The sequence below is a fragment of the Pelodiscus sinensis genome, chromosome 11 (assembly GCF_049634645.1).
Source record: "Pelodiscus sinensis isolate JC-2024 chromosome 11, ASM4963464v1, whole genome shotgun sequence".
Lineage (NCBI taxonomy): Eukaryota > Metazoa > Chordata > Testudines > Trionychidae > Pelodiscus > Pelodiscus sinensis.
The window spans coordinates 47,511,482-47,536,664 of record NC_134721.1 but is presented as its reverse complement, the minus strand read 5'-3'; the positions used below and the strand labels follow the sequence as shown (position 1 = coordinate 47,536,664).

At 41.3% G+C, this 25,183-nt stretch overlaps 1 protein-coding gene and 1 long non-coding RNA gene across 3 annotated transcripts in view; one reads left to right on the top strand and one right to left on the bottom strand.

The window, feature by feature from the left end:
* The window catches only part of LOC142830983 (uncharacterized), a 98,210-nt gene that overhangs the window by 39,101 nt on the left and 33,926 nt on the right, over nucleotides 1-25,183 (top strand). For both annotated transcript variants that reach the window (XR_012906563.1, XR_012906562.1), the window contains exon 2: nucleotides 12,423-12,506. This is a non-coding gene — a long non-coding RNA (uncharacterized LOC142830983). The remainder of the gene's footprint in view (nucleotides 1-12,422; nucleotides 12,507-25,183) is intronic.
* The window catches only part of SYN2 (synapsin II), a 259,209-nt gene continuing 245,598 nt past the window's right edge, over nucleotides 11,573-25,183 (bottom strand). Inside the window, exons 11-13 of the mRNA XM_075939636.1 lie at nucleotides 19,988-20,048; nucleotides 16,007-16,250; nucleotides 11,573-12,481 (exon numbers count right to left, since the gene is read on the bottom strand). Coding sequence (XP_075795751.1) covers nucleotides 12,346-12,481; nucleotides 16,007-16,250; nucleotides 19,988-20,048 — 441 coding nt within the window. The 3' untranslated portion in view covers nucleotides 11,573-12,345. The remainder of the gene's footprint in view (nucleotides 12,482-16,006; nucleotides 16,251-19,987; nucleotides 20,049-25,183) is intronic.

The following is a 25,183-nucleotide window of genomic DNA, read 5'->3' as shown; positions in this document are numbered from 1 at the left end:
ATTCCACCACCTCCCTAGGTAACCCATCCCAGTGCTTCAACACCCTCCTAGTAAAGTAGTTTTTCCTAGTATCATAGAACCATAGAGCTGGAAGAGACCTCAGAAGGTCATCAAGTCCAGCCCCCTCCTCTAGGCAGGACCAAAACCAACTAAATCAATCCGGCCAGGGTTTTGTCAAGCCGAGACTTAAACACCTCTAGGGATGGAGACTCCACTACTTCCCTAAATAACCAATTCCAGTGCTTCAACACTCTCCTAGTGAAATAGTTTTTTCTAATATCCAACCTGGACCTCTCCCACCACAACTTGAGACCATTGCTCCTCGTTCTGCCATCTGTCACTACTGAGAACAGCCTCTCTCCATCCTCTTTGGAACCTCCCTTCAGGAAACTGTCCATTTATCCAAGCCACATTCCCTTAACTTGCTGGCAAGAATATTGTGGGAGACCATATCAAAAGCCTTGCTATAGTCAAGGTATATCACATCCACTGACTTTCCCATCTCCACAGAGCCAGTTACCTCATCATAGAAGCTAATCAGATTGGTCAGGCACGACTTGCCCTTTGTGAATCCATGCTGACTATTCCTGGTCACTTTCCTCTCTTCCAAGTTTCTCAAAATGGATTCCTTAAGGATCCCTTCCATGATTTTTCCAGGAACCGAGGTAAGACTGACTGGCCTATAGTTCCCTGGATCAACCTTTTTCCCTTTTTTGAAGATGGGCACTACATTTGCCTTTTTCCAATCATCAAGGATCTCTCCCAGTCTCTATGACTTTTCAAAGATAATGGCCAAAGGCTCCTTAATGACATTTGCCAACCCCCTCAGTACCCTTGGATGCATTAAGTCCGGATCAATGGATTTGTGTATGTTTATCTTTTCTAAATAGTTCCTAACCTGTTCTTTACCCACCAAGGGCTGTCCCAACCTGTGTCACTTAGCGCGTTAGTCTGGGAGCTGACCTTGTCTGTGAATACAGAGGCAAAGAAAGCATTGAGTGCTTCAGCTTTCCCCACATCATCTGTCACTAGGTTACCTCCTTCATCCATTAGGGGCTGCACACCCTCTCTGATCACCTTCTTCTTGTTAACATGCCTGTAGAAACCTTTCTTGTTATCTTTCACATCCTTTGCCAGTCGCAATTCCAATTGCGCTTTCGCCTTCCTGAAACCCCCCCGGCATTCTCGAGCTATACATTTAAACCCCTCCCTGGTCATTTGTCCAAGTTTCCACTTTTTGTAAGCTTCCTTTTTGTGCTTAAGTTTACCAACGATTTCCCCTGTAAGCCAATCTGGTCTCCTACCATGTTTGACTCTCTTGCTACGCATCGGGATGGTTTCTTTCTGTGACTTCAATAAGGCTTCTTTAAAATACTGCCAGCTGTCCTGGACTCCTTTCCCCTTCATGTTATCATCCCTGGGGATTCTGCCCATTAGGTCTCTCAGGGAGTCAAAATCTGCTTTTCTGAAGTCCAAGATGTGTATTTTACTACTCTCTTTTCTACCTTTGGTCAGGATCCTGAAATCTGCCATCTCATGATCACTGCTTCCCAGGTTGTCACCCACCCCTAATTCCCCTATTAGTTCCTCCCTGTTTGTGAGCAGGTCAAGCTGCGCACGGCCCGGGGTAGGAATGGTGTCTCTGTTTGCCTCTGTTTGTGGAAGGCTGGAGATGGATGGCAAGAAACAAATGGCTTTGTCATTGTAGCTGGTGTTGGCCGCTGTTGGCAGACTGGCTACTGGGCTAGCTGGACCTTTGGTCTGTCCCAGTACGGCTGTTCTTATGTTCTAAGCTCAGGGTCGGAGGTCTCACTGGACCATCTTGATTTTCATGCAAACCTGCTCCTGGGTTCGCATGTGGCCTTTGGTGGCCAGGCTGGCAGCTATCCTGCCCTAGACGGCCACTTTCCTGTGCCTAGTGCAGAGGTCGTGGATGTTGGAGGCCTCCCCCCAAACCTGGATGAGGTCCACGATCTCCGCACTAGACCAGGCGAGCGCCCGCCTCTTGCGGCCCCGGGCAGGCTCCTGGGAGCTGCCAGCCTGGTCCCGGGAAGAGGCGGAGGGCTGGGTGGCAGCAGGTGGCTGGCTCATGTTGTGACAGGTGCAGGGTCTGCTGGCTAGGTGCTAGCAGGCTTGCACCTGGCACAAGCACTGTAGCCAGACCATGCCCCTTTAAGGGCTCCAGGGCCGGAAGAGGGGCAGAAGAGTTTCCCTGGTTTGGCCCAGAGTGGCCACCAGGGCAAGCTGGGAAGGGCTAGCCTCCCACTAGTTCGAATTAAGTGGCTACACAGCCCTTAATTCGAACTACTTAATTCGAACTGGGTGTTAGTCCTCGTAGAATGAGGTTTACCTAGTTCGAATTAAGCGCTCCGCTAGTTTGAATTAAGTTCGAACTAGCGGTTTGCATGTGTAGCGCCTACGTCTGTTAGTTCGAATTAACTTTGTAGCGTAGACATACCCACACAGAGACCTGTTGGGGAACATTTTAATTTGCCTGGACACTCATTAATGGATTTAAAAGTGGCCATTCTCTTGTGGAAAAATTTCAGGAACCAACTAGGGAGAGAAACAGCAAAACTGACCTTCATATGCAAATCTGACACATTTATCCAGTGACTGAACAAAGTCATTTCTTGTATGGGCCATTATATTCAACACCCAAATAACATCAGAAGCGAAGTATTAGACACTTATATACCACTCTATTAGCCTCAGATTTTTTAGATAAAGGAAATGCAGTGGATCTAATCTACCTTGACTTTAGTAAGGCATTTGATACAGTACCACATGGGGAATTATTGGTTAAATTGGAAAAGATAGGGATTAATATGAAAGTTGAGAGGTGGATAAGCAACTGGTTAAAGGGGAGACTACAGCAGGCCATATTGAAAGGTGAACTGTCAGGTTGGAGGAAGGTTACTAATGGAGTTCCTCAGGGATCAGTTTTGGGGCCAATTTTATTTAATCTTTTTAAACCTTGGCACCAAAAGTGGAAGTGTCCTGATAAAATTTGCGGATGACACAAAGTTGGGAGGATCAGAATATCATACAGGAAGATCTGGATGACCTTGTAAATTGGAGTGATAGCAATAGGATGAAATTCAATAGTGAAAAGTGTAGGGTTATGCATTTAGGGATTAATAACAAGAATTTTAGTTATAAGCTGGTGACACATCAGTTGGAAGTAACGGAGGAGAAGGACCTCGGAGTCCTGGTTGATTATAGGATGACTATGAGCCGCCATTGTGACATGGCCGTGAAAAAGGCTAATACGGTCTTGGGATGTATTAGGTGAGGTATTTTCAGTAGGGATAAGGAGGTGTTAGTGCCATTATACAAGGCATTGGTGAGACCCCATTTGGAATACTGTGTACAGTTCTGGTCTCCCATGTTTAAGAAGGATGAATCCAAACTGGAACAGGTACAAAGAAGGGCCACGAGGATGATCCGAGGAATGGAAAATCTGTCTTATGAAAGGAGACTCAAGGAGCTTGGCTTGTTTACCTTAACCAAAAGAAGGCTGAGGGGGGACATGATTGCTCTCTCTAAATATATTAGAGGGATAAATACCAGGGAGGGAGAGGAATTATTTAAGCTTAATACCAATATGGACACAAGAACTAATGGATATAAGCTGGCTAGTAGGAAGTTTAGATTTGAGATTAGACGAAGGTTTCTAACCATTAGGGGAGTGAGGTTCTGGAACGGCCTTCCAAGGGAAGTAGTGGGGGCAAAAGATCTAGCTGGCTTCAAGATTAAACTAGATGGGTTTATGAAGGGGATGGTTTGATGAGATAACATGATCTTGGTAACTAATTGACCATTCATTATCAGAGGTAAGTAGGTCAATGGAGGGATGATAGGAGTTACTATAGAGAACTTTCTGGGGGTATGTCTACACTACCCCCCTAGTTCGAACTAGGGGGGTAATGTATGCATACTGAACTTGCTAATGAAGCCCGGGATTTGAATTTCCCGGGCTTCATTAGCATAAAGCCGGCGCCACCATTTTTAAAAGCCGGCTAGTGCGAACCCCGTGCCGCGCGGCTACACGCGGCACGGGCTAGATAGTTTGGACTAGCAAGCTATTCCGAACTATCTGTACACCTCGTGGAACTATTTAGCCCGTGCCGCGTGTAGCCGGGGTTCGCACTAGCCGGCTTTTAAAAATGGCAGCGCCGGCTTTATGCTAATGAAGCCCGGGAAATTCAAATCCCGGGCTTCATTAGCAAGTTCGGTATGCATACATGGTGAGTCTTGCCCACATGCTCAGGGTTTAGCTGATCGCCATATTTGGGGTCGGGAAGGAATTTTCCTCCAGGGTAAATTGGCAGAGACCCTGGAGGTTTTTCGCCTTCCTCTGTAGCATGGGGTATAGATCACAGCTGGAGGATTCTCTGCATCTTGGGGTCTTCAAAGTACTTGAAGGCTTCAATATCTGAGATATAGGTGAGAGGATTATTCTAGGAGGGGGTGGGTGAGATTCTGTGGCCTGCACTGTGCAGGGGGTCAGACTAGATGATCAAGATGGTCCCTTCTGACCTTAAAGTCTATGAGTCTATTTAGCACAGACACTTTGACAGGTTTTTTTTTCTCCTCCCCTTCTTCTGCTTCATATTTGTCCCTCTGTGCCCCTTACTCAGTTCATCTGCCATCTGAAGAAGTGGATTGTGCCCACGAAAATTCATGATACTATCTGTATTTTTTGTTAGTCTCTAAGGCTATGGCTACACTGCCCTTTATTTTCGGAAGAAGATATGTAAATTGTGCTCGCATTTGCATATCTTCATCTGATTCTTTTTGCGGAAGTTTATTCCGATATTTGGCCCCATGTAGACAGGCCAAATGGTGGGGAAAAAAACCTCTTTCATAAGACTCTGTAAACCTCAATTTTTTTTTCTGACATTTGGCCCTGTGTAGATGGGGCCAAATATCGGAAAAACATCTTTGACAAAAAGAATCGGAAGAAGATATGCAAATACAAGTGCAATTTATATATCTTCTTCCAAAAAAACCTGGCAGTGTAGCATAAGGTGCTACAGGACCACACATTGCTTTTTAAGTTTTTTTTAAGTTACAGGCTATCACGGCTACCTCTCTGTGGGTGCGACTACACAGCACCCTAAACTTGAAATAAGATACGCAATTTGTGCTATGCAAATTGCGTATTTTTTTTCAAATCCATTTTGAAATAGCTTATTTTGAAATTTGGCACTTCTACACAGTGCCAAATTTTCAAATAATGCGCTATTTTGAGCTATCCCTTATTCCTTGTGCTATGAGGTTTACCAGGTTGGTAAAATAAAGTGCCTGTTATTTTGAAAAATATTTTGAAATAAGAGGTAGCTTGTGTAGACATCGTGTAGCTATTTCAGGATACCGGATAACCTGTGACGCTTATGTTCGCTATCTTTATTGGAGAGAGAAATGAATCCTTAAATCTTTTTTTTGGTATGTGATTATAATCTTTTAAAAACTGCTGAAATACATTGCAGTGTCTCAGAACTTAACAGTCAGGAAATAGGTGCATTCCAGTCTTCAGAATAAATTTTATAAACTCTACTATAAGATTTTGTATTGTTTGTTAGTGAAAGGTGAAAAAGATTGCCAATTGGAGTAAGATGGAGCACTGTATATTGAGACCATAAGCTCCATGGTAAAAATGACCATATCAAGAAATTAGATCAATTACTAATTTTTATGCAAATTAGTTGCAGCCCTTGAGTTTACCCATGTGACTGAATGTTGTGCAACTGCTGGCCTACTGTTGCTCTGATGCTACTGTGTTGAGTGCCACAGTACAAACCTAGATAGCAACATACTGGGTAATTGGTATTTGGAGTTAACATTTTGCATAGGGATTCAAAGCTCAACTGTTTAGTAAAATAATATCAATGAGTTATGGGACAAATATGATGTGACAACTGACTTCATAAATGACTAATCCTAATAGTTTTTGGATTTTTTTCAGTATATTTGTTTTGGTTAAAGGATTTTGCAGACCTTTTTATAAAACAAAATCTCTTATACATAAAACTCTACATCCGGAGCATAGGCAAGTATCAGCTTGTATGTGACATGCATTAAAACAGTCAGAGATATGAAACTTTTGCATTGTGGAGTGGTGATGTGGTAGGTATTCTGTGTGGGAGGATACACTATACAGAATTAATTGCTTCACCTTTTTCTCCAGAAAGTAAAACAAAGCATGTAGGGAAACTGGTTTTTTTCCAAGTATGAGTGGCAGGGAATTTTATTTGGGAGTGTGAAACTTTGCCTTAAGCAGAAAGGTGAGGCCTGACCTAATGAGCTCTTTAATGCATATTGTACTACATGCACACTTTGAAACTAGACAGGTGTTAATTATGCATAATGCCAAATTATGTTTAATGACTACACTTTTCTTGATAGCAATAATTAATTTGCTTCAGTGATTTTATGTTTAGATTGATTACAAAGATTTTAAATATCAGAGGGGTAGCTGTGTTAGTCTGAATCTGCAAAAGCAATGAGGAGTCCTGTGGCACCTTATAGATGCATGACATGCATTTGATGAAGTGAGTCTTTGCCCACAAAAGCTTATGCTCCAATAAATCTGTTAGTCTATAAGGTGCCACAGGACTCCTCGTTGCTTTTAAATATTTTAAAGTGTTTCATGAAGCGCTATATAACTATTCAGTGGTACTGATGCAGCATAATGGAGGCAGGGCCAGCTCTAGGCACCAGCAAATCAAGTACTTGCTTGGGGTGGGACGTTTCCAGGGGTGGCATTTCCAGGTAAGCAGCTGCCCCCGGCAATGCCTGGCCCCACCCCGCCAATTTTAAAGGGCTGCGGGAGCTCAGCTCTGGCTGCATGTCCCCGGGAGCTGGCTGCGGAGCACGGTGTGGCCAGGCTCCACCTTGCCCCGCCGGCTCCAGTCCTGCCTTGGCCCCAGCCCCCTTTGCCGGCGAGAGACCGCTCCCTGCTGGCCGCCCAGCTCGCTGTGCCCGCCCCACACCCTTCTGGCTCTGCGCCCTCTCAGCACCCCGCAGCCCCCATTCCCCACACTGCCACTGGACCCCAATCCCTCTTCCCCTCCCGTTCCCCACGTCCCAATCCCCATGCCTCCCCTGCACCCCCCACCTTGCTCCCCTGATCCCTGCGCCCCTCTGGCTCTGCGCTGCCCATTCCCTGTGCTGCCCCTGCATCCGGTTCCCTGTGCCCCTGTGGCTTTGCGCCCCCTCTGCACCCCACAGCCCCAATTCCCTGCGCCCCTCTGGGTCTGTGTCCCCCATTCCTCACGCTGCCCTGGACCCTGATCCCTCTGCCCCTCCCATTCCCCGCATCCTATTCCTCTGCCTCCCCTGCACCTCACTCCCCCCAGTCTCTCCATCCCTCTGGCTCTGCGCCTGCCGGTCCCCGTGCCACCCTGCCCTGCATCCCCCACACTGTTCCCTGCACCCCTCTGGTTCTGCGCACTCCAGCTCCCCAGTCCCCCTGCTTCCCCTGGTCCCCACGCCCCTCTGGCTCTGCGCCTCCCATTCCCCACAGTGAACCCTGCTCCCCCTGTTCCCCATGCCCCTCTGGCTCTGCGCTGTCCCTGCACACTGCTCCCTCTGTGGGTCGGGAATGAGGGTGCTTGTCCATAGGGAGGGGCTGGACAGGGCAGGGAAAAGGCTGCTGTGACCCGGGAGCGAGTGAAAGGGGAGGGGGAGTTTACTTGAAGCGCCTTTGCCTTTATGGAAAAAAAATTAAAATTATATTTGCTATTTATAGGGCTAAATACCGGGACAAAAGCGAAAACAAACAAAAAAATGCAAAGTGCAAATGTGCAAAGCCAACAAAAAGAAGGGGGGGCAGCCAAAAAAATTGTTGCTTGGGGAGGAAAAAAACCTAGAGCTAGCCCTGAATGGAGGATGTTCAGTCCTATTAATACAAAACAAATACAAAATTGTAGGTGTTCTATTTGATTGGGCTAATTAAAAATAGCAGACAATGTGGTGAAGAAAGTTGAAGGTGCATGATCAATAGAAAGGAAATTGAAGCCATTTACTTAGCCACAGAATTCACAGAGGCTTTCTGCTTCCAAAGTGCTTATCCCTTGAAGTAAAGAGGAATCACTCTTTTAGTATTAAAGGGTCTATTTTTTGAGTGCTGTTGCTTCTACATGATGATGGTCACAGACACTTGATCATGTCTGTCATTCAGTCAAGTAAAAGGCAATGTGGTACATTCAAACTAGCTAGTATATTAGCAGAAACAGCACAAACTTACCTACAAACGTGCTTCAGTATTAATCTGATGTAAGCAGGTAGTTTAGTTTTCCATTGCCATTCAGTTCCATAGGGTGCCAGCCATATTGTAGATAGCTGCTCAACATATTATGATCACCAATCCATTATACACTGGTGCCCAATAACACTTTTTATAGGTTAAAAACAGTGAATTATCCATATAAGGCTTTGCATCTCATCTCATTACCAAGTTTCAAACTGGATCCATTACCAAAAAGTTATTGCTGACAATCTCAATAATGTGGGAGGCCAAGTCTGTGCTCTATATGTACGTCATAAATTGTCATTTTAAGTTGGTAGGCGGTACACCCTAAGGGTATATCTACACTGCCACTCTAGTTCCAACTAGGGTGGCTAATGTAGGCATTCGAACTTGCAAATGAAGCCCCGGATTTAAATATCCCGGGTTTTATTTGCATGTTCCCGGGCGCCGCCATTTTTAAATGCCCTGTAGTTCGAACTACCTGCCGCGGCTACACGCGGCGTGGACTAGGTAGTTCGAATTAAAGGTTCTAATTTGAACTACTGTTACTCCTCATTGCAGGAGGAATAGTGTTAGTTCGAATTAGGAGCTTTAATTCAAACTACCTAGTCCATGCCGTGTGTAGCCGCGGGCAGGGAGTTCGAACTACGGGCATTTAAAAATGGTGGCGCCCGGGAACATGCAAATAAAGCCTGGGATATTTAAATCCCGGGGTTCATTTGCAAGTTCGAATGCCTACATTAGCCACCCTAGTTCAAACTAGGGTGGCAGTGTAGACATACCCTATGAGAGCTAATGAAGCTGAAGCCTCTAAAATCTGTTAGGGTGCGTCTACACAGCACTCTAAAATTGAAATAAGATACGCAAGTTGTGCTACACAAATTGCTTATCTTATTTCAGGTGAATGTAGAAATAGGCAATTTTGAAATTTGGCATGTCTACATAGTGCCAAATTTCGAAATAATGCACTATTTCAAGACATCCCTTAACCCTCGTGGAGCAAATGTTACCAGGATAGAGAAATAAAGCACCCGTTATTTCAAAACATGTTTCAAAATAACAGGCGGCTTATTAAGATGCGGGGTAGCTGTAGCTGTGCAGTGTAGATACTCTTATAGAATCCATAAATATTTTCAAGTATGTGAACTTTGTTTTACATAAGACTATGGAAAAGCAATAGCAAACTTCTAGTAGCATGTAAATTTTCCTTTTTAATTACATAAAGCAAGAACAGAGTAATCACTGTTTTGGGGCAAATGACAGCCTTTCTACATTTATATCTTAGCTTCACACTGGATACTTTTGTAAGTGAGAAATGTATTTAAACCCTCTTAAATGCTTGTAAATCTATATAGGTATTTTGTTGGCTACCTTTTCTGTATTATTCAATCTCCTAATTTAATTTAATAAATGGTGACAAATAGTTCATTATCTGTAAAAATGGGATTCATGTTATTTAAGCTTTTCAGGGTAGGGATTGGCTCTTACTGGACATGTGCACAGTACCTTGCACTATGAGTCCCTGCTCTCTGTTGGAGCCTTTACGTGGTATCCTAATACAAATAATGAACAAAATAGCTTACATCTTCTTGGACTAATAGTTTAATTTATTTTCCTAAAGAAAATGATATTATACTTTGAGAAAATGAATTTTAGTTCAAGGAGGAAGGTACAAGAACATGAATCTTGTCTATTTTATTTGTCTAAGTGCCTAACACATTTCAGGTAGTGGATAAATAATAGGTTTAATTCTTGATTATATATTTTGAAATCTTTTCCATATCCCATTTCCCCATCCATGGACTACCTGACTTTAGCATGATGATGTTCCCTTAGCTATATGAAGTCTGGAAAAGCTACACCTGTTAAGTTTCTGGCATTTTGACAATGTAGCTGATACACACGTGTTTTCGTCTGTTTGTTAATTCACACTTTTATTATGTTTGTAGAATGGAAGTGAGAGCAGATCTGATGTGAACCCACATCATTAGGTAATGCTAATTGTAGTCTAGAATAAATTGACTTAATTAGATTCTAGCTGCTGCATTCATTTGAGGTGTATGGAGAGTTAACTGAAAAAAAATACTTTAAAAAACCCAAATCAACTCCATAAAGGTCCTATTGTTATTCTTTCCTTGCACATTCAACACTAGAGCTACATCTAACCTACAAGTTTTTGCGGCAGAAAATATGCTAAGGAGAGATTCATTAGCATAAGTTGCAACATCATTAGCAGATTTTCTGCCGTTTCTTTTTGTGCAAGGGGTTTTTGCGCAAAAAGAAAGAGTGTGGACGGGGGTTTTTTTGCGCAAAAACCCCCTGTTTTGCACAAGATCCTTATGCCTCTCCGGGTAAATAATTTAGGAAGTTACTGATGTGCTTTATTAGTTACCAAATTGATTCTTAATCTTTGTTAAAGGATATAGAGCATCTTGCCTGTCAGTTTTTGGCTTGTGTAATTTCAGAGAGCTCTTGAGTATAACCCAGGCTAATTAAACTACCATTCAAGTGATCGCTTCTTCCTCTATTCTCCCAGGTCAAAAGTAGGTAAGGAGCTAGATAGGGTCCGGTGTTATATAAAGCGCTATACCTTGTGTTAGCCTTATAGCGCTAGAATTGTAACTTCAGATTCCTAAATATGTGCATGGTGGGCAAAATCCTTCTCTAATGTAACTGGAGTAAGTGGGATTATGCTGGGGATGGATATACCTTTGGACTGGCATATCTAAATCTGTCTACATCTTTTTGCTGATTTTAAACCCTTGTGGTTTTAAGTCTAAACATGAAAAACTTGAGGATCTGGAAGCAAGTACCTTTTTAAGGGAAAAAAAAAGGAAATCATCTGCTACTTATTTCCCTTCTTAAGTGCTAACATGACATTAGGACAAACAAAGGAAAGGAAACACAAATGTTCCCTGGGAGGGAACACTCTTGTGTGTAACATTTTTTAGAGAGGAGCACAGAGTTGTTAACTTGGACTAGTGGTCATCTAGACATGATTTAATCTGCTTCAGACTAACTTGAACATTTAAAAATGCTGCTATTATCCCAATATGTGGGACTGCTTCTGTTATAGCAAATCAGGACAATATTTTCAGTGTGAATAACCTCTTAGGAAAAAACTAAGCTCCATGCCAATGAGTTGTAAATTTATCACATTGTTTCACATTATACAATGTTTCTGGTTAACTGATAATTTGACATGTTAGTTTCTGAGGGAAATGGCCTACATGACAAAATATTTAAAAAATATAGATGAACAACTGAATTCAAAATGTGGTACACATAATTGCCAAAATCAATCTTCTTCAAAGCTTCTCTTTACTAATCACATAACTTTTAATTTATTAGAAGGTGTACACAAAAATATTGGTAACATTATTAGATCATGCATGTTACTTTACAACTTAGAGATCACTGTTAAACTAACAATTGGAAATACATGTTCAATAGACATATGAGGATACAAAAGTACATACTCTTACTACTAGAATAAAACAGTGATGTCATAAATTACACAGCAAATATACCAGAACTCTACAGGTTGGTTGATGGAAAGATTGTCAAAGGAGGAAGAGAACTTCTTTAATTTCTCACAGCAGTAAAGTGGCTTGACATCAGGAAATACCCATGTGACTTGCCTCCTAACAATCTGAGGCAAGAAGAAGTTTGGTTAAGACTATATCCTTGCAGTACAAAACATTCACACATAACATTAACATGCATTGCAAAGCACTGGAGATGGGTAAAGCAAGGGAAAACCCATAACACAATGCTTTCTCACAACAATTCCAAGAAGGAGAATCCAGTAGGATGATATAGTGCATCATAGTAAGGCCACAATGTTACAAGTGACAAAGACCATAAAATTAAGCATTTTTTACTACTACTAATATAGCTTTTCCTCTAATATTATATAGATTTATACAATGTACCTGAATTGTATCTCATCATAGACCTTTTTCAAGTTTAACATATTGCTTGAAACAGTAACGTAGGATAGGTCACAGGGATATAAATACTAAATATTCACTGTAGGTTCTAGATTATATGCCATATGCAACCGCATGAAACTGATCTTCAAATGGCTAATCAGAAAAAAGGCTAGCAAAGGACTTCCTCAAGTTTCGGATGGTTTCAGCTTTTGCTTCATCTTCGTTTACAGATGATCGAAAGAAGGATGATTCTGTGAAACTGAAGGCATTTGTCAAAGACTGTGATTTGCTGCAAGACAAAAGCAACATGATTGGTATGTTCATATTGTTCTTCAACATGTACATATACTATGTCCATACAAATTATTTCCTGTGCAAAAAGGAGAAGCATCTATGGGTGGGAAAAAAATGTATATATTCAAAACAAGAAGGACAAGCAGAGGCAAACAGTATAATCACATACAGCATAGAGAACAGCCGAATACAGCATATTTTCTTGCTAGTTGAGAAGGAGGCTATGTCACCTATACTTCTTAGAATATATTTGGTAATAATAAAACAGCTTATATTATTGCATGGATTAAAAGAATACGAAATCACCAACAAAACAGAAATGAGAGGACTACTGAGCCCAATTCACTTCTCTCTTTGACATTCTCTCCCCCAACAGTAACTGCATTCATTTCAGCAGCTTCCAGTGTAGGGATTCTCAAACTCTTCATTGCACTGTGATCCCCTTCTGGTAACAAAAATCACTACATAGAGGAAGGGGAGATTGAAGTCGGAGCCTTCCTGAGCCCCATGGCCCGGGAAGGGTGGAGAGGCAAAGCCCAAGGCAGAGGGCCAGTAACCTGAGCCTCATCCCCTGGACTGAAGCCCTCGGGCTTTGGCCTCAGTGGTGGAGCTTGGCCTTCAAGTTTAGCCCAGTGTTTTAGCAAGTCTAAACCAGCCCTGGTGACCCCATTAAAAATGGGTTGCAACCAATTTTGGAGTCCTGTCCCACAGCTTGAGAACCACTGCCACAGGGCGTAAACTGGAGTAAAGAAGAATTGGGCCTATTAAGTCAAATCCAAACCCAGAAAACCCTCAATTCAAGGTGAGTATCAATGCACAATGTTCCTTAAGGCTGCAAAAATTTGACACAAGGAGAAGCTTGTTACTAAATATTAAAAATTGAGTCCCATGTCTTCCGATGATTTATTAGATGTTTAATTCGTAAGTATGACTTAATGAAACTTTTATTTTGTGAGTGCACTTAATTTAAAAAAAAATAAAATCTATAAGCAGATTTGTATTTACTGTAAACAATTAGCCTAACAACAATAGAACCTCAGTTACAAACACCGGAAGTACAAACTGATTGGTCATCCACATCCCTCATTTGGAACAAGAAGTACACAGTCAAGGAGCAACTGATGACCCTCCGCCCCCCCAAACTCCAAATATAGTATAGTAAGTTCTATGTTAAATGTAAACTACTAAAAAGATAAGAGAAAAAGGTGTTTGAAGATGAGGAAACAGTGTCTGTGTATGTTTCATTTAAATTAAGATGGTCAAAAGCAGCATTTTTTCTTCTGCATAGTAAATTTCAAAGTGATATTAAGTAAATGATCAGTTGTAAATGTTTGAAAGAATGACAAAATATTTTGTTCAGATTTCTGAACTGTTTAGAGTTATGGACAACTTCAATTTCTGAGGTGTTTGTCACTCTGACCTTCTGTTGTATGCTGAGGTGACTTTTTGCTGTAGTGCTAACATTAACTATAGCAAGTGTCTCTGTAAAATAATAAGTAAAATATATCTTAGTATACATGAAGGATAAAGTTTGACGTTAAAACTATCCAATTCATATAATTTCAAGTGGAATAAATTGTTAAAAGGATAGGTTAAGTTAAAGCAAATGTTATCTAATTACAATTCACTAAATTTGTAAGCCTTTCAAAAAAGTATCCATTGCTTAATTGGTAAAGTAAAACTTTTGGGGAATGAAATTAACTTTGTCAGGTCTTTATCTTATCAGATCTCAAATAGAATTCAGTAGGAGACTGAGATTTGGCTGTGAATGCATTTCTCTAGTTTATATTGCCTCATACCCTGTGGGTTTCAATTTATCCATCTTTACAACGAGCAGTACTGAATGCATTTCAGGTTTTTAGTACATTATAGATGGATTAAAGAATGATAAATATTTGTATTTGCACTAAGGAAAGGTAATAGGAGAGAGGCAAATCTGCAATTGACTTGATTAGTAACACAAAATAAATGGCCTAATTAAATATTTATTCACAGATTAATAACGTGCATGCACATGTTAAGCAATAGTTTGTGAATTATTCCAAGGCACGCACATGAAAATATATATCGTACAGTTAATCCCAAAGGCAGGGCATTTTATTTATGTACAGTAATCTGGTTTGGAGTAAAATTGCTTCACTAAAAATTGATTTAATAAACTAATTTTACCTCTGACAGAGGTAATGCCATGCTATACCACTAGTCTTCCAAAGCTTGCCAACTAAAAACAAATTGCCTTTGAAAAGTTATTTTTGATGTGAGAAAACTGGATGTTTCTCAGAGGGAAAAAATGCAAATCTATTTTGATGTAAATGGGGAGCGAAGGTACAAACAAATGGGGAGGGTTAGAAAATCATGGGTATGCAACATTTATTTTAAAAAGAATGCCAGGAAAATCTTATGTTGCAGACTGTTTCTGTATTCATCCATCTGGTATATGGAAAACTGTCATTCATGTCCTCTTGAGTCCAAGAATGGATTAATTTATCCCAGGACATAAGATCATAGAACAAGAATAGTGACATACAACATCCTATGAGACAGAGAAACAAGTTTCTTTGAGAAACAGCCACACTTGTCCCTTTTTTGAGTCACTCTTGCCTCCACTGACCCTCATGTCCTAATGTCATATGCTCAACAAATCCAACTCACTGAGCAATTAATGTGGTAAAGACTCTCAGGAAAGTCTGATTACAGGTGGGGAAGGGAGATTTCCTCACATTAGTTTTAGTATATTAGTGGCTAGAAAAAGGGAACTGGTCCCTCATACAGGTCTACTGTGTAATTAAAAAATCAGTCTAGTCTCTCTTTTGTCCAATTAAGACTATCCTAAGGGAAAATATATAATATCAGAGGATCCATCAGAATGTTCATTCCTGCTGGGGGTTGGCTGGAGATAGCAGCACTTGTATATTACTGTATGTCACTTGCTGCTCACTATTGGTCTGGAGTGTCCTCCTACAGTAAGGTATGGAACCCAAGGATCCTTCTTTGTGTTCATTGCACACTATTTATTGTATGGATAATTGTACTCTAACTGCAGTATACAAGGGAGATGGTCTGAGTTAACTGTATTATATGTTCAATCTTGAGAGAAACAGTATTGCAAAGAAACTCCTTCCTAACTACTGCAGCTGTTTAGATTATTTTTCACATAGGCTTTTGAAACTGAAATCTTTTGTTGTCTGAGTGATTGCAAGGTTAAAAGTTTAAACAGATACAACTTCCTTTTTCTGTACAGCTTTACTCACAGTACACGCAACTCATGAGTAGATATAGAAAGGGAGAAAAAAGAAATGATGATGCCTCTTCAAACCAACCTTGGTTTGAGCTGAAAATGTGCAATTATTAAATTCTGTTTTTACAGTATTTAGGATTTGGGTATGACTCTCTGAATCAACCTCTTTTTTTACAGTCAAAAGAAAACATTCTTATTAGATAGGCACCTAAGCTACTGTGATGGAAGCAAAATAGAACTATAGGGTAGGGGAAGAGAGAGAGAGAGAACCAAGTATCTTACTTAAGCTGTGGATGAGACTGAGGCTTCTGTTGTGGAGCAAGTTGTGGCTCTGGCTCCACTTCCTTTGATATCTTGGTGCTGGAAGTACTGTGACCCTGGGGCCGTGGTTGTTGAGTAGTAGGGCCAGGTGGACGCTGTGGCTGTGAAGCTGAGGGCTTTGCTGACTGCCCCTGGAGAAACATGCGCTGTGGCTGCAATGGATCCTGGCTTTGTGATTGCGTTCCTTGGGGTTGTACTGGGCCCCCTAAGTTCAGTACAAGAAAAACTTCATAATGTTACAGGATCAAAGAGCGTATATAAGATTTTATATCCAACACTTAAAAATAATCCTGGAATCTGTTAAATTCTGTGTTGAGACAATATTCTGCTAATATGGACCACCAGCTTAGTACAGTCAGTATTCTTTACCACAACTGGTACATTAATACATGTTTTACAGCCCTTTTGCACTCTAGCTTTAAAAATTACTATGAGATCCAATAAATCAAACTCATCCCTGGGATAATTTTGCCTTTTCATGTGAGAGGATTAGCTACAGCAGAATATCCTGATAGTTCACCAGTTCAGCTGATGCATCTATTGTTTTTATGTGATGTTATTACAATACTATAAAAAACTCAGTTATAAAATTATAGTTGCTTATATTATTCCATTTACAGTTTACCTTTACATCAGTAAAACAAACTTTATAATTACACTAACTGGAGATTTCTGGTAATCAATTAGATTTTATAGGAAAATATCTGTGAACAGAATATAGAGAGAGCTGAAGAAGTCATCACTAATTTATTCTTTGTGACCAAGGAGACAGATTTTGCTTCTTTTTTACTGACAAGACTATAAGCTGGCAAACAGAAAAGCATTATAAAAAGTATGGGAACAGCACACGAGGTAGAAACCTAAATTGTGAAATCCACGACAGATCTGATCAGCAGGCTTTTGAAAAGATGCTGTATCATCAGACTGTTGGTTTGAGGCTTCCTGAATGAAAATGTACTCAGTCAGATCTGTCACCAGGCACTGCACTTTATGTAGTGTCGGGTGTCTACATGTGGTTTCACAGGGAGGCTTTTGATAAATTAGCAGTTACAGCAGAATCTTTACTCTCACAAGTCACATCACTTATATAGCACATTGAATAAAGGGAGGCAGGGACAGAGACAAAACTTTGATAGATTTGATTAAAGAATGTTTCAGTCAGTATCTGTGCAGAATGGACCATGAATACTAGACAAGACTATTGATATAGTTGATTAGAAAATGGTCAGAATTTTAGTCCTCTTACAAGAAATTTAATGTCTAAGCTCTCTCATACTCTTTTTAGTCCTCAGAAAAGAAAACACATCTATCTATGTCTGGAAGAAAAGGTATTAGCACAATATGCCATTGACTTTCTATTTATATAGACAGATAGTCATGGCTAGTTTTCCACTTACTGTATAAGATTGTGTGTGTGTGGAAGAAAAGAACATACTAGTGCTTCAAAAAGTTTGCCACAACTAGGAGTATTCAACATTTTGTGTTGTAGAGAGGTAAGGATCATTGACTTAATACTAGGGAATGGGACTTTGGTTTTAAATTTTTATGGCTTTTTTTTAAGGAAACCTCAGAAGTGGAAATAGTCTTGCAACATCTTAACAATGCTCAATTACTTTAGCTTCCCTTCACTCAGTACTCAAAAACAAAGATCTCCCCACCCCCTTAAACATAGTGGCTTGAATGCCAGAAACTTTACACTGAAGACAGATGTAACTTTCTTTTATTGCACATTAAGCTGTACAAGATATTTCACATAAAAGATATACTGCAGTCACACTTTCAGCATTTGCTCACTTTCTTGCAGCTGGGTTATACAAAAAGGCAACAATCATGAAAGAAACTTTTATCAAATAAAGAAATAAATAAAATCTGAACATTAATCCTACACTGTAAAACATCTGTTCCCTGTTACTCACAAACTTGCACCTAAGCATGCTTGCATGCAGAGACATATTAACTTGCTGCTTGTCTGTGGTATGAAGTAATAGATATATGCCCCTCTAGCTCTTTTGCAATTAACAAGCTGAAATCCCACCTGAATGCAAAGCTTTTCTTTGCACTCTTCACATAGAACTCACAAATGTCACATGAAAAGCACTTGTGTTACTCACACTACTACATGCAAAGCAACACCCACCTCTTTAAATAAAAATCATTCAGTTAGCAGATCCATTTCTTCACCCCCTGTCAGTATGCTTTATTCTCATTTATGACATCTGAAGGTAAGAATTTGTGAACCTGATCCTAAGTGTATTTCTTCCATATACAACAAAAATAATCAGTGTTGTTGCTAGTAAGATCATTGGCCCAGAAAAACATAGATCACTGAAGTAAAATTTAATGTAATTTACTGATCGGCAGTAAACAATAGCAGTCACCATTAACATTTCAATAGCTTAATAAAGCATATATAAATTTTCATTTTGCTAGCCTGCTTTCACAATTAGTAAAGCTCACAACGCTGAGGTTTTTATTGTTTGTTTGTGGGTTTTTTTATTCTTGGTGGGGAGTTTTTTGCAGTGCTTGTTGGGAAAATAAAAAGTAAAACTATCCTGTTTGTATTAAGCTAGTGACCAGTATTTGCCTTTGTATAGATTCTAAGTGACAAAATACAGTCCTGTGCTTTGCATGCTACAATAGTGCAGGTTGTGTTCCTGGGCTAGATATTTCCTAACAGTTCAATGACCTGCCTGGATATTGCTTGTGAAATTAAAGAGTAAATTGGTTATGTGAAAGTAATAAGTAATTATGGCTATAGGAAGTCTGGCAAAAGTCAAACATCTCGGGTCTTTTTGCATTTTGAGTTATGAGTAAAGATAATGTTATGTAGTTAATCCTGGGTAGAATTTTTTTTTTTACTGCATATCTTGTTATTGTTTTCAAATAGCACTGAGAGAGTAAATTATGTATCTATTTTTTTATTACAGTTAATGGGGCAGATCCTTAGCTAGTGTAAATCAGTCCAACTCTCTTAAAGTCAGTGGAACTATGCAGATTGATACCAGATGAGGTCTCAATATCTCGCAAACAAGACATTTCAGGGGGCTCAATAGTCCTGCAGACACTTCACCAAACACTGGGAAATTAAATTAACCCTTTTAGTTAGGCAAAGAATTTCGGGGGGAAAAATTGTCTTAGGTTTTTGTCGAAACCACAGACAATTAATTCAGAACCACAACAAAAGAAACTACTTAACTGAACTGAGATATATTAAATACTCACATTTTCACTGAGATATTTCACATAGGTGGATTGATTAAAAATATGAACGCCACTATGTAAAATACAGGATATTTAAATGTTCCTCGGAAGAAGTCTTTTGTTTTATGGAATTACTGAAACACTAGAGTTCTACTCCTACTTATAAATAAAACTCAAATATTTAACAAACTTTATAAAATTTTAAAAAAGCTTCAATCAACAAATGTATTAAATTATGTTTTAGAATATCTATCTGAATCACCTATTGACGTTCATCATGCACAAAAAAAGATTACGAATATCACACACACACACTCTCACAGAGTTAAGCAAAAGTATTTAAATCTGAACCTTGATTTACCCCACAATATATAATACTTAAAAAATACTGTCTAACCACCCATAATATATAGTCGCATTGGACTCTATAGAGGCACAATTCTTTGTACACTGTTGACAACAACCCTGAAATCACAAGTTATACAGAGAAACATAGGTAAGCATTACAAGCACAGACATGAACAGGTAAACAACCAGACATTATAAGTTGACACTGCATAGAAAAAACACAGTCCAGGTCAGCACTGAAACAATGCAAAAACTGCACATAAACTGGTATGTTTGCTTTTAAGGTTGTTTTTTGGCTTTAACCCCTGCTATCACTCTCAATTATTTAAGTAGCCTGGACTTGTTTTGGTCCTACTGCAACGCCATTACAGTCGAGAATATACTGTAAACAACCTTGAGGTGGTGGTCGCTGAGGTGGGATTTTGTTTGGCTCTGGTTCCTTAAGTGATCCACTCTGGAAGATAAATACAAAAAAACAAGAGAGGTAAAAATAGAGCAGCGCAGTTACACTGTTTTATTGGAAAGCTCTCCATTATTTTGAAGTTTAAAACATGCCCTTAAGCTTTCTCTAGGTAAAGTCATGAATCCTGGCATATAAGAACTCAGGTTTGGGGTAATAAAAGAAATAAAAATAAAATATCTCTCCCTTTTCAGCATGAGGTTATCACCATATAATGTGAGCAGGAGAGTCTCTTTTCTTCCGAAGACTCTGCCATCCAAAAACCACACTGCCGCTCATTGTGAGGCCTTTTTCCTTCAACTCCTGCTATCTTTAACAACCTTTTTGCTATCACACTAACTACTTCGTTTTTTTAATTTTGATTTTGAAACTCTTCTTTATGCCTCGTATATTTTGAACTGATTAAATTAATTTTAATTCTTTGACTTAATTTCTGCATAAAGTGGGCTCTCTCCTGTCCTTACAGAAATTAATGCACATACGATTGTGCCTAATGGGTTATATTTGTTCCTCTGTTGCACCTGTGTATTCAATGAGCTACTAAGGGGACTTCAATAGTTACCTGAATGTAAATTAGGAAAGACTTAGTCTTTTTTTCAGTGACAAGTCAGTGACATTCTCCTTCAGATTAGAAACAAACACAATGAAATTCTGCTGGCTCTGGAGTATGAAAGTGTCACTGACTATAGTTTTAGCTGTTTAATTAAGTGAAATGAAAGAAGCCAGCAAAAATATAATGAAAAATTACTTCACCCTGTCCCATCTAGCATGCCATAGTTAACTTTTCACAATAGGATATGTATTTGGCAGTATTATTTTCAACATATTCCTGTCCAGAGCAAGAGATGAATCTCAAGAAAAGCTTTGAAGCAGAACACCCTCAGGGAACATTAGGCTCTGGATCTAAGCTTTGTCTTGGGCCCATTGCTAATAATTTTCCAAGTATAATATGTTCCATCTCTGGACAAACAGCCATGCTTTATTATTTTTAAAGAATGATCAAGAAATCCAATTGCTATCTGCCAACACAGGAAAAAACCCTATAGTTTATTAAAGGGTGAATGTAAAATGAATTAACATAAAAGTCCTTGCAAAACTTGCTGTTCTTCAGAAAGATTTGTGTTTGATCTTAAAACTGAAGAAATACATCTTGGCTGTGTCTAGACTGGCCAGATTTTCTGGAAAATCAGCCGCTTTTCCGGAAAAACTTGCCAGCTGTCTACACTGGCCGCTTGAATTTCCGCAAAAGCACTGACTTCCTACTGTAAGAAATCAGTGCTTTTTGCGGAAATACTATGCTGCTCCCGTTCGGGCAAAAGTCCCTTTTGCGCAAAACTTTTGTGCAAAAGGGCCAGTGTAGACAGCTCAAAAATTGCAATCGGGGCTTTTTTGCGGAAAAGCGCGTCTAGATTGGCAACGGACGCCTTTCCGCAAAAAGTGCTTTAGCGGAAAACGTCCGTGCCAATCTAGATGCTCTGTTCCGAAAATGCTTTTAACGGAAAACTTTTCCGTTAAAAGCATTTGCGGAAAATCATGCCAGTCTAGACGTAGCCCTTATCATTAATGGTTGGAATTCCTGCATTGAGTGCATAGAGACCTAGACATTATAATTTTTGTGTTGTAAGGCAATAGTATTATATCCTCAGCAGTTGTGAAAAGTTGCTTTATTTTTGCTTTAGCTGCATAAATAAAAGCGGACATCACCTATCTGACTCTCTAATTGCTCACTATTACACACTCCAAAGGGGGTTAAAATCAATGTGTAATGTGACTAGGCCAAAACCTGCTGATCACAAAAGGAATTGATCCAATAATACAGTTTGTTATACATGTTAAAACAAGGATTGGGCAGGAAGGGAGAATTTCCCAAGAAGAAACCAAGGCCACCACACTTAGGAAGATCACTTTAAAACACCTGCATCAGGAATGGGTCAGAGTTCTCACCTTCTGAATTACATGTAAAAGTCCAATCTCTGCCCTATGATAATTGTGATGAGATGGAAAGTGCATTGGTATTTGCAGTGTACAGAGCATTGTATTTTGCTGAGGAAATGCCAATCTTTCCTGTGATAGCTGGGAAACCTGCACAGGGGACTGGAAATGCTGGAAGATTTACCTTTAGGAGTTTACTCCATGTTGTTCCAGTGCGATGCTGATGCAACTTGCACTTTTCTCTGTGCCATCAGCACATGTGGGCACTCCACACTGAGTGGCATGTTTTCTGTAGCATTGGTAGGGGAATGTGTTACCTGCTTCCTTTCCATATGCTAGCCGCCAAATAGATGGTGCAGTGCTTGTTCTAGCAGGATAGATTGCAACCATGGAGAACACTATTCCCCATTCTACGTAGGGTGACCATCTGTCCTGTTTTTCTGGGACTGTCCCTTATTTAAGCTCTTTTCCAGGCACCCTGACTTTTTATAAAAAGGGGGTAAATTGTCTCATATTTGCTTGCCCCCTGCTGGACCTTAAGTCCCCTGGTCAGCACAGCCGCAGCAGCCTTCTGTTTGTGGCTGGCCGTACGTCAGGCAGACCTGCACGTGGCGTCCCGAGTCAGGCAGGGTGCAGAGACCAAATAGCAGAAACCAGGTAGTTGGAGACTCGTAGCCTGTATATATACAGCAAAGGGTAGGGTCTATGGAGCGCACGTCACCCCTCCCCCTGTGCACCCTAAAGAAGGGGGAGATCTGCCAGTGCTTCCAGAACATGATTGTTGCAGGGCTGAAGCCCCTTTCCCCGCTGCCCCTGCTGAAATGCCTTTTCCCGCTCCCCCACTACTAGCAGTAGCCCTGATCCTCTCCTTGCCCCCCCGGCCGCAGCCCTGTTCTCAGGCAGTCCCCGCAACTAGGCTGAATCCCCTTGCCACCGTGGAGCTGCAGCTCCATTACTGGGCAGCCCCCTTTCCCTGGAGGCCGCCACCACTGGCTGCAGTCCCCATCTTCCCAGCAGCCCCATTCCCTGGCAGTCCCCATCACTGGCTGCACCCCCATCCTCAGACAGCTACGCTATGCAGCCGTACCTGCCGTGGGTCAGCAGCCCCCATCCCTGATGTCCCCCACGTCCCAGCAACAGCCCCCATTCCCAGTGGCCCTAATCCCCAGCATGCACTTCCACTGAAGCCCCATCCCTGCTCCCTCCCACCCCCTCAAGCTATGAGTGGTGGGGCTCAGGATGAGAGCAACAGGGCTCAATCCTGCGTGCCTGGAGCTACCTGTGGGGGAGAAGCCTCCAGAGTCCATGGGCAGAATCAAGGCCAGATTAACCTTCTGTGGGCCCAGAGCCAAATTTTGTTGTGGACGCTCAGGGGGTAATGGAGCATGGTGTTGGGATGCCAGTCGCCAGAGCAAGAGGGCAGCTAGGGGCAAAGGGGCATGGATGGCAGGGGCAGTCCCGTGCCACCAAGGCCAGTGCAATGGGATTATTTACAAACTGGCAGTTCTCAGGCACACAGTGGCCTGACCAGACCTGTGTGGCCAGTATGCCTCTTTCCCTTGAGGGCAGGGCCATGCCATGCCCCACAGCCCCTTGACTCAACATCCCCCCAACTCCCTATAGGCAGAGCCTGCTGGAGCCCTGCCAGAAGCACAGCACCCTGCACATCACCCTTTCCCACAGCCCTACTGCAGATGCCCAGAACTCCCAGTCCCTAGTCCCCCAACTCACCTTTATTTCCCTCCACCTCACAGCCCAGCACACACACAACCAGGACCTCAGAGAGACCCACTCCCTCACCCCGGCTCCTGGACAGCAAGATGAGGACAAGGTGGGCACTTCTAAAGAGCAGTAACCACTTAATTGATGTAGAAGCTGAGAGACTCCTTAGCACCTGTATTCTCTATAGTTAGTGTACGGTGAACGTGGTGGGGCTACTTTCTTGTTACTGCATCTTCCAGCTACTGCTCTGTAAATGAGTCCTGGCTGATGGTTGCTCATTGAAGCCTGGTCTACACTACATGTTTAGATCAAAATTAGCTAATTTTGATTTTCTAAACAATGCATCTATGTTACCAACCTCCTTTCAATGATTTGAAGGCCTTTTGGTACTCTACCTTGATGAGAGGAGTAGCATTAAATTTGATATCAAATTTATGGTAGTGCTGACATAGTGCTGTTTAAGTTGTCATTCTTGGACCCGCGGAGGTATCCCACAGTGCCCCAGTGTGACCGTTCTGGGCAGCACTTTCAATTCAGCTGCACTCCCAGGTACACAGGAAAAGCCCCAGGAAGATTTGAATTTCATTTCCTGTTTGGCCTATGTGGTGAACTCAGCAGGACACCTGACTATGAATGCCCAGGGTCACAAGTGAGCTCCAGCATGGAGCATGCAGAAGATACTGCATCTGATTGCTGTGTGTGGACAAGAATCTGTGCAGGCAGAATTCCGAAGCAGTAAAAAACCCACTGATCTCAATGCCAAAATCACTCAGGACATGGTTGAAAAAGGATACAGTAGGGTCACCAAGCAGGTTCAGGCAAGTGCACCAGACGATAAAGGAGGCAAATGGTTGGTTTGGGTCAGAGCCTCAGACATGCTGCTTCTATGAGCAGCTGCATGGGATGCTGGAGGAGGTAGGACCCAACCATCATTCCCAAATTGTCCGTGGATACCTCCAAAGCGATTCTTCAAGCAGCTTGGGCCAACCATGAGGAAGACATTGTAGGAGAAGAGGAGGAGGAGAATGCTCAGCAGGCAAGTGGAGGATCCACCCTCACTGACAGCAAGGACCTCTTTCCAACTTTGGAGCCAATCCTTTCCCAGGACCTATTGCTGCTGCATGTATTAATGGCAAGGAGGGCGTTTCTGATTAGTTCAAATTTGTAATCATGCTAAGTGGTTGAATGTAATTGGGTTTATTCTTTATTCTGACCTGAGCTATTGGGATAGAGTGGTGGCCAGTCCACCTACACAATGGGAGCTACCCAGAACAGTTTGTTAATATATCTGGAGATGAAGCGAGAATCCGCCCTGCACATCTCTACAAAGCTCTCATTGAGGTTCTCTTCAATCCTTCTCAGAAGGTTTCTGGCCTGCCTTATTCTGTCTTTTACAGTAGGACACCATAACACACCAAGCCACCAGTAAGTGATCTGGTGTCACTGGAAGACAAAGCATAAGGACCAGCATAAAG